We start from the raw sequence: 10,000 nt of genomic DNA, 5'->3' as shown, positions 1-10,000 counted from the left end.
CCCCACCCCTCCCAACACACAAAACACAAAAAAAAAAAAAAAAAAAAATGGACACAGGTACATACGGCAGCGGGAACTGTGAAGGGGAAAATGGACGATTTATCGAAAGCCCCGCGACATGAAAATAGAAAACGGACGACCTTATATAAAACGGAATAGTGAACTGAACTGAAGAAAGGATAAAGTACAAAGGTAGCGTGTTATCTCTCAAAAAAGGTGATATCGGAGGACGAAGAGTGTGAGGCAGATGGTGGGAATTTGATGTTTGTTTCTGTTTTGAAAATGAGGATGTTGAGGGAGAGAAAGGTGTGAGAAAGGGAGGGAGTGAGAGAGAGGGAGGGAGGGAGGGAGCGAGAGAGAGAGAGAGAGAGAGAGAGAGAGAGAGAGGTGCAGATATGGAGTTTCGCAAAGAAAAAAAAATGAAAATGATAGTGAGAGAAGAGAAAGAGATAGATAGATAGATAGACAGAGGGAGAGAGTGATGCAAAAATCTGAAATGTGCAAAGAAAGAAAGTAGATAAAGAGAGAGAGAGAGAGAGAGAGAGAGAGAGAGAGAGAGAGAGAGAGAGAGAGAGAGAGAGAGAGAGAGAGAGAGAGAGAGAGAGAAAGAAAGACAGACAGAGAGCGACAGCCAGACAGACAGACACGGAGAGAGAAAGAGACCCAAAACAGGAAAAGAGAAGTAAAACTACCAGCGAGAGGCGGCGGGCATCGCTTAGCCCGGAGTAGCGAGTGCGGAGCGAAGAGGAGCAAGGGAGAAGGCCAGAAAAGGAATCCAGAATATCTGAAACAATAATTCAGAGATAATGAGAGGGGCATCAGGTGTCCTTACATTGAAACTTCCAGCATAAATACAAATTCTCGGCGGAGCTGCCTTGCGCCATCCTTGCATAATCATTAGTTTGTGTCCCATTCCACATTTGCCTTGTGCTGAACGCGGCTCCGTCCTTCGTCGCCGCTGCCCGCACTTAATGGCGCGTCCGATTTTTACCTCATTTTGAGCGCTTTGGGGGAGTCTAGACACATGCGCATACGTGGCAATGACATGAGCGCATTTGTAGACATGTCCGCACACACGACGCATATTCACGTAAGTACACGCGCACGCACACTTAAGCGCGATCACACATACACAATCATTCATATAAATTGTTTTTTTTTCTTTCTTTCTTTTTTTTCAAAGGTCTAGGGCTTAAACGGAGCCCCGGCGATCGTAAGGAATCCTGAAGGAAAAACACAACGCGAACTCAAACTCAAACTCTCACTTCATGAACCTTAAGGAAGAGAGAAGAAAGAGAAGAGGAAAAAGACGAAGAGAAGAAGAAGAAGAAAGGAAAAAAAGACTTAAACGATCGCACATTTCACACTTTCAAAGGAGAGAGACGTGGATATCACAAACTCCATATCCACGAAATCATAAACATCCACCTCAGTGTGAACTCTGCGGCTCGCCTGCAAACAAGCCTATCCCTCACTGTCCCGGAGAGCTCAGATTTAGCTAGGAATCCTACAGCATTTTCGCCATTATCGGTCCCGACGGTGAGCACTGTGTTGCCGCCAGCCACTAAACTCAGCGTGAATAATGAGGGTACGGAGGTCTGGTAGCGTGTATTCATTTATTTCCAGCCTCTGCCGGGAACTGTAAATTTCCAGAACGTAGAGCCGCGCTAAGTTCTGGGATGGAATACTAAAAGGTGAGGGATGGCTGGTTCCAGACACAGGGCCACTATATCGCTAATTTTTTCGGGGGGAGGGGGGGGAGGAGGGTGTGATAAGCCATTTTGGTTTCAGGGTACCGTAGGTCTAAGGGCCATTTTTCCATCTTCGGTCCCCGTATGAAAATGAAGGTGCTAACTTGCAAGGATTTTATTTGTTGTGGGAGTTACTGCCTTTGGCCTCTCTCTTTGTATTGTTTATATAAAGGGTGTTTCCCCGACGATTTTTGAAGGGAGGAAGTTGGGATCTACGCGTCGAAATCCCTCCCTTTTCGGAAGAAAAAAGGGGGGAGGGAGGAAGAGAAGAAGGAGGAAAGGGGGGGGGGGAGGGGAGGAGAGGCAATTTATCCTCCCAAGTCCGGTGAGACAACCCCCCCTCTCACCCCCACCTCCCTACTTCTCCTTCTCCTCCCTCCAACACCGCCATTAGCCTTGTCTCTATGGCGGCCTGGCACTGCATTCACGCCGATTTCGCTAACCCTTTCGCTTGCCCCAACGATATGCCCTTCCCCCTCCTCCTCCTTCTTCCTCCTCCCCCTCCTCCCCCTCTCCCCTTTCCCCCTTTCTTTTCTGCTTCTCCTTCGCGCCATTTTCGCCCTCCTTATTTTCCTTCTGGCCGGAATGATTTAGATTCGCCCCACGAAAGGAAAATCGATGGTGCTTCATCATGAGCCGCTGCATGCATTAAAACAGATGAGGTGTTGATGGTGGTCGAGAAGTGAATTGCAGTATGTTGCAATTCCTCTCTACTCTCCCCCCCCCCCCTTTCTCTCTTTTTTCTCTCTCTTTCTATCTATCTCTGTGTTTTCCTCGCCCCCCTTCTCTCTCCATCTATCTATCGCTGTTTCCCTCGCCCCCTCTCTTTCTTTCTCTCAATCTATCTTTCTATCTCTGTCTTCCCCCCTCTCTCCCCCCTCCTCCCTCTGTCTCTCTCCCTTCCACTCCCCCCCTTCCCTTCCTCCCTCCCTTCCCCCTTCCCTTTCTCCTCCCTCTCCCTCTCTCTCTCCTTCCCCCTCCCTTCCCCCTTCTCCCCCCTCTCTCTTGCATATTCTCCGGGCGATCGCTCAGCCAAAATTCCCATTAGCTCAACTCTACATATCTAATAGCAGCCGGCTGAAGAGTGACATGCCCGCTCATCACATTTGGTAATAGCTTGATGGGAGGGAAATTATAGCCGCGCGTAATTCGCACACCACTTCTAGAACTTGATGAGCGAACAACTTCCCCTATTAACATCTAATGATTGTTTGTTGCCTAATGACAGGTTCATTATTTCCTAGTGGTTTATTGTTCATAATACTTCTGCATATTCTTTGGTACTGTTATTATCTTTATTGATACTACCCTTTTCTGTTATTATTACATATTCTGTTTGTTTTGTTTTCAGCGCTTATTCGCACTGCATCCTCGTGGCCACTGACCGCTCACTCGCTTCGAAACAGTAAAAAGTTATTTGTTCAAACTCCGAATTCGAATCGGCTTGAGTGATAAAAGGTGACCATAGCGTTTTGTACGAAGTTCGATATCAATCCAATTAAGAGAAATGAAAAAGAACATCGGCAAAGCAATAAAAAAATCGTAATAATTTTCGTTGAATGATGATAAAGGGATTTCGGATATAGAGCGGTCATATAAAAATGGGGGGGGGGGTGAAAAATGGAAAGCCAGATATATATGAAAAAAAGAAACAAAAGAAAAGATAAAAATGTAAAAAAAGTACCGGAAAATAGAGTCCGCAGTCGCCATCTTTATATTACCTTGCTAGCGTGTATCTTACCCCTCTTCAACCTTTTGCCTTCACCCCCCCCTCTCCCCAGCCCCCAACCCCTACGCCCCTAAAATTAAGCAGGACTCAAAAAAAAAAAAAAAAAAAAAAAGTGAAAGAAAAAACAACAGGGATGATTATAACAACACTAGCCTTAGGCAAAAGGCTTCAATGGCTGCCGTCCCTGTTAAGACCAGAGGAAATATATTCTACAAGTTTAATTACTTTGCCCAACTCGTTATCAATCTAATTTACACATTCATTAAAACTTCGAGAGGACTTTTCCAGAAGTGCTATCAAATCAAGTAGAGGCTTTCGCACTGTGTTCTCTTATATTCTTTCCTCCAACCCCGCTACCCCTTCGTCCTCGCCCCCTCCTAGTCTTCTTTCTCCTCTCCTCCTCTCCCCGACTCTCCATCTCCCTTCTCTCTATCATCCCCCACTTCTTCATCTTCTCCATCTTCTCTCTCCTTCCTCGTTCTCTTATTCTCCCTTCTTTTCTTCTCCCCTCCTTCACTCCCTACTTCATCTTCTTCCTCTCTTTTCCCTTCCCTCAAGCACTGAACCCCACCTCTCCATCCTCCCCATCCCCTCTCCGCTTTCCTCCTTCTGTCCTCCTATTCCCCCCTCTCCCTTCCCTCCTCCCTTTCTCCCCTCCTCCCCTTTCCCCCCTTCTTCTACTCCTCCTCTCCCTTCCCCTCTCCTTCCTCCTCCCTTTTCCCCCTTCCCCTCTCCTTACTTCTCTCCTTCCCCCTCCTTTCCCCCTCCTTCCTCCTCCCTCCTCCCCATCTCCCCTCCTTCCTCCTCCTCCTATCTTCTCTTCTCTCGTGTATACTTCATGTACAAACATACCGTCCTCTTCATCTACTACTGAACAACCTCCATCAGTGTCTTCTAAGATGACTTGTAAATGACTCGCTAGACTTTCTAAGCATGCACCGACGGGCGTTATCTGACTCCACTTTGCATAATTTTCTTCTTTTTTTTCTTTTTCCTTTTTTTCTTTTACGCAAAGAAGAGAGAGTGGAAGGGAAGGAAGGGAGGTAGACGAAGAAGGATGGAAATAATGATAGGGAGAAAACTTTTTCTCTTTTTCTGTTTTCTTTCTTTGTTTTTTTTTCTTTTCTTTCTTCTTTTTTCGTGATTATATTATAGCAAAGGGAAGGAAGGAGAACAGAATAAAGAAAATAGAAAGAAAATTCTCCTTTTTTTAATTTTATTTTTTTTCTTTCTTTCTTCCTTGTTCTTCTTCCGCAATGATATCATAACAAAGAGGAGGAAGGAAAACAGAATAAAGAAATAAAAAAATATATATATAATTACATTTTCCTCCTTTTTTTCCATCTCTTTCTCCTCCAAGATAATACATTCGCACGTACACTTAACAGGCCCTCCCATGGCTCACAGGCACAATACCTTTCAGAGGGCACTGGCACCAACACCTCGACCTCCGTACATCTCCGTGCATCACCGCTCCTTGTGTGGTTTAATTCCGCCCTGGACAGACTACATTAAGTTCCTCAGTTAGGCCAATTTCCACTCTTTACTTATGGCTCACCTTCGCTAGCCCATTCATTTTCTACGTTTGCATAATGTACTGCCTTAATCAACATTGTTTATTCCATTTCCGGTTGGTGGAGCATTTCTCGCGGAGGCTCATTCGTATTCCTCCTGTTTGTAGGCTTCTCTTGCTTGCTTCTTCTCCTTATTCCTTCTCTTTCTTCTTCTCGTTATTCCTTCTCTTTCTTCTCTTCTTTCGTCTCTTTCTTCTAATTATTTTCCTTCTCTTTCTATCGTCCTCTCTTCCTAATTGATTTGAGAAGGAAGGGAGGGATGGAGGAATGGAGAAAGGAAGGAGGGAAGGAATGGAGAAAGGAAGGAGGGTAGGAGGGAAGTAGAGAAGGAAGGAGGGAAGGAAGGAAATAAAGGATAATATCGTCTTCCTGTTTTTTATCCTCCTTCTTTTCTCATTCTTCCCAGACGTTTTCCCTTCCTCCTCCCAAGGGAAATAATGGGATAGAAAGAAATCAAAAAAGAAAAAGCAAAAAGCAAAAAAAAAGACAAAGAAAAGAAAATAAATATCGTAGCCTACCGTCTTCTTTCGTTGCTTATTCCCCTTCTGTTTCTCTTTCACACACACGTACGTTTTCCTTCGATTCTTCTGAGTAGACTCCTGGCGTCTGTAGCTCATTTCTATCTAACACCATTTCTTGTTCAGTTTCTCTCTTCCACGTTTACCCTTTTTTCTCCCTTGACCAACACTAATACACCCACCCCTGTTTGCGATTTTCCTCTCACTCTTTCTCTCATTCTTGCTGTGTCTTGCTCTCTTCTCTCTCCTTCTTTCTTTCATTCATTCTTTCTCTTTTTTTTTCTCTCTCTCACTCTCTCTCGCTTTCTCTCTCACTCTCTCTCGCTTTCTCTCTCTCTCACTCTCTCTCTCGCTTTCTCTCTTTCTTTCTCTCTCTCTCTCTCTCTCTCTCGCTCTTTATCTCTCTCTCTCTCTCTCTCTCTCTCTCTCTCTCTCCCTCTCTCCCCTCTCTCTCTCTCTGTAGTCTTTCTCTCGTTCTCTCTCTCACTCACCCTTTTCTCGTTCCTCTTTCTCTCGTCATCTCCCCCCTCTCTCTCTCCATCTCACCCCCTTCCTCCTCTCTCTCATCTTTCCTCACTCACTCTCTCTCCATCCCCCCCCTTCTCTCTCTCTCCCTTCCCATCTCTCTCTCTCACGATATTTATTTTCTTCTTTTTCACTTTGCGATTTACTTCCTCTCGGCCGAGTTTGCTTCTTCATCTGCTTCTCCCTTCACTAACTTAATTTACTCCTCTGCTCATTCTAATATAAAGCGACTTTACAAGTTCACTTTATTCCTGTTGCTGGGCGCACTTAATACCAAGTCATATCTTTGGTGTACTAAGTGGCTTCCCTTCCTATCATATACAACTTACTGTTCCCTCTTGTGCAATGCCATTTGCTCTCTCCTGAGTTTCTCTCTTTCTCTTTCTGTCTCTTTCTCTCTCTTTCTGTCTCTTTCTCTCTCTTTCTGTCTCTTTCTCTCTCTTTTTCTTTCTGTCTCTGTCTCTCATTCTCTCTCTCTCTCTCTCTCTCTCTCTCTCTCTCTCTCTCTCTCATCTCTCTGTCTCTCTCTCATCTTATATATATATCATACTCTGTCTCTTTCTCTCTCTCTATCTCTCTCTCTCTATCTCTCTCTCTCTCTATCTCTCTCTCTCTCATACCTTTTTATCCCGTTTTTCTCCCTCCATTCTTCCACTCCTATCGTTTCTCAACATATTTTTATAAACACCATTGTACAATGCTACATGCCCCCCCCCCCCCCCCCCCCCCACCCTAACCCCATCCCGGAATGTTAGACACTATCACTCGCCTCTATCTATCCTTCCCGCCATGTCTATTTTTGCCTCATTTCACTTTAATATAACGAAGGGGGGATTGCAAAAAAGTTAGCACAAGCAAACAAATGAAATCTATGTACATAATGCAGAGACACTCATACAGAAGCTTGTAAGGGTTTGCAAATGCTATAATCCCGGGTAAGTGAACATGAATTCGTACTTATGGGCTTGAGTGTGCTTTTATTATTCATTGGAAAGCATGGGGAGTGGTGTAACGAATCAGTGTGATTATGTGTCTTTTTTTTACAATACTATTCGTGTGATGGTAAGTTTGCGCAGACACATTAGCTGTGTCTACCTACTCCGTGTTTTTTTTTTCTCAATCTATATATCTGTCTCTGTCTTTATCTCTCTCTCTCTCTCTTTCTTTCTTTCTCTATGTACTTATCTATCTGTCTCTATCTTTATCTCTCTTGCTCTGTCTCTGTTTGTCTGTCTGTCTGTCTGTCTCTCTCTCTCTCTCTATCTATCTATCTATCTATCTATCTATCTGTCTGTCTACCTATCTATCTGTCTATTTATATATCTATATCTATGTGTGCCCCTCCCCCCCACACACACATTTACAGATATACAGTATATACCCAGGCACAGACTGCATATTTTACGAATCAAAAAAGATCTTGCAATAAAAAAAATTGAACGCTTATCAAAAAGTGATGTTTATATGAAAAAAAAAATGCATATAAACCTGAAAGACAGAAGAACAGAAATAACATAAAAATGAAATATATTCCCTGTAAGAATCTCTACATCACACAATCTTAGACAGAGACGTCATTTAGAAATATAAACGTTTTTCAGATTTCCTCATAGCCAAACTTCAACCAAAGAGAACATATGTGAATTAAAAAGATCAAGGCAATGACTTCATAACCTCTTCCATTACATACAAATATCGACGATCACCATAGGGAAATCCACATGGAAATCCACTTGGAAATCCACACGGAAATTCACCTGGAAATTCCACCTGAAAATCTACCTGGATATCCACCTGGAAACTCCACCTAGAGATCCACCTGAAAATTCACCTGGAAATCCCACCTATAGATCCACCTTCAAATCCACTTGGACATCCACATAAAAATCCACCTAGAGATCCACCCACAAATCCACCTGGAACTCCACCTGTAAAATCCACCTGCAAAGTGTTAGTACAAGCCGTTGTTAGAGTCCCTTCTTCCCGAACGGTTGGGCGTCTCACTTACCGGATCCGAACTGTTTAACTCCAGCGACCGGAGAGCTCTGGAGGGCGCCGTGGGGGAATGTACGGCATGGGCTAGCTGGCAGGAAGGATTGGAAAGGTCAGTTACTATAAAGGTGACTCAAGGAGCCCTTACGTAGCTAAAAGGCGGGTGGAGGCGTCGGGAGGGGTGGGGTTGAGGGGGTAGGAGGAGGGGTGGGAGTGGAGAGAAGGTTGGGGGAGTCGTGTATGAAGAGGGGAGGGGGTGAGGGGGTAGTAGGAGGGGTGGGAGTGGAGAGAAGGTTGGGGAGTCGTGCAGTCACAGGAGTTGGAGTAGGTTCACGGGGGGTAGGGGGTGGGGGAAGGGACTTAGTCGTGGTTTTTCCCTGATGGAGGAGTCGGGAGTGTTGGGCCTTCGTCGACGTCACGTGGGTACTCCCGCACGTAGTTGTAGGATGTTGAATGTTAGTTTGTGCTGAAAGATCTCAGGTTCTTCAAACTCTAATTTCAGAATTTTTGAAACTACATTTTCCCCTCAGGTAGATGAAACAGGTTAGTATACCTCTTTCTTCCCCCTGCTTGCATCCCATTTTGGAGTTCCACCAAGCGCCCCTAAAAGGCAGTCTGAGAAAGGACTTTGCTTCCAACCTCGCTTCGGCAACTACATTACAAAGCTCGAGTGTAAGTTCATTCCGTACAAGCGTTTCTTCTTAAACCAGTTTCTATTTGCACCTCTCATAAAGCATAGATTGTTGAAGAACCACTTGCAGCGCCCTGTCTTTGCAACCGTCTCTTGCATTGTCAAAACACCAAAACTGATTTTCTTTTTGCTTTCATGCATATTCATACCTTCTACACGCCCATATTTTAATAAGCGTATCAGGAGAAACCATTTTGCTTTTTTTTTACCTTTTTTAAAAGCATTTGGTAAGCACCCTCGTTTAAGAAACCATAATCCAAACTGGAAGCACAACCTTATTTTGTTTTTTAATTATTTGTTATCATTATTATCATTGTTATTATTATTTTTACATAGAAACAGATACCATGGCAACCACATTCAAGCAGTGTTAGTTATGTTGCATTCATTCCATCACTAAAGCTCCGCATACCACTATGTTTTCAGGCTATAAAATGCATATACAGTATATAAGTTTGCATGAAGAATCTTCTAAATTTCTCTCTCTCTCTCTCTCTCTCTCTCTCTCTCTCTCTCTCTCTCTCTCTCTCTCTCTCTCTCTCTCTCTCTCTCTATCTATGTATCTATCTATCTATCTATCTATCTATCTATCTATCTATCTATCTCTCATTCTCTCACTCACTCACTCACTCACTCACACACACACACACACACACACACTCTCTCTTTTTCTCTTTCTCTTTCTCTTTCTCTCTCTCTCTCTCTCCCTCTCTGTCTCTCTCTCTCTCTCTCTCTCTCTCTCTCTCTCTCTGCTCTGTCTCCCTCTCTCTCTCTCTGTCTATCTATCTCTCATTCTCTCACTCTCACTCACTGCTCTGCTCTCTCTTCTCTCTCTCTCTCTCTCTCTCTCTCTCTCTCTCTCTCTCTCTCTCTCTCTCTCTCTCTCTCTCTCTCTCTCTCTCTCTCTCTCTCTCTCTCTTTCTCTCACTCTCTCTCTCTCTCTCTCTCTCTCTCTCTCCCTCGTTCTCAGTCTCCCTCTCTCTCTATCTATCTATCTATCTCTCGTTCTCTCACTCACTCACTCTCTCTCTCTCTCTCTCTCTCTCTCTCTCTCTCTCTCTCTCTCTCTCTCTCTCTCTCTCTCTCTCTCTCTCTCTCTCTCTCTCTCTCTCTCTCTCTCTCTCTCTCCCTCCCTCTCTTTCTCTTTCTCTTTCTCTCTCTCTCCCGCTCCCTCTCCCTCTCTTTCTCTCTTTCTCCCGCTCCTTTTCCACCCAAAACCG

The 10,000-nt window shown here is 44.3% G+C and overlaps 1 protein-coding gene across 9 annotated transcripts in view; it reads right to left on the bottom strand.

Moving 5' to 3' along the window:
* LOC113808168 (homeotic protein ultrabithorax) overlaps nucleotides 1-10,000 on the bottom strand; it is a 945,716-nt gene that overhangs the window by 504,558 nt on the left and 431,158 nt on the right. For 6 of the 9 annotated variants that reach the window (XM_070114338.1, XM_070114337.1, XM_070114334.1 and 3 more), the window contains one exon: nucleotides 8,106-8,180. The exons of the other annotated variants lie outside the window; for them this stretch is intronic. In XM_070114338.1, coding sequence (XP_069970439.1) covers nucleotides 8,106-8,180 — 75 coding nt within the window. The remainder of the gene's footprint in view (nucleotides 1-8,105; nucleotides 8,181-10,000) is intronic. 9 annotated transcript variants of the gene reach the window in all.

The sequence above is a fragment of the Penaeus vannamei genome, chromosome 35 (genome assembly GCF_042767895.1).
Source record: "Penaeus vannamei isolate JL-2024 chromosome 35, ASM4276789v1, whole genome shotgun sequence".
Classification (NCBI taxonomy): Eukaryota; Metazoa; Arthropoda; class Malacostraca; order Decapoda; family Penaeidae; genus Penaeus; species Penaeus vannamei.
Note: the sequence above shows the minus strand (reverse complement) of the source record. Positions and strands in the feature narration are given on the sequence as shown.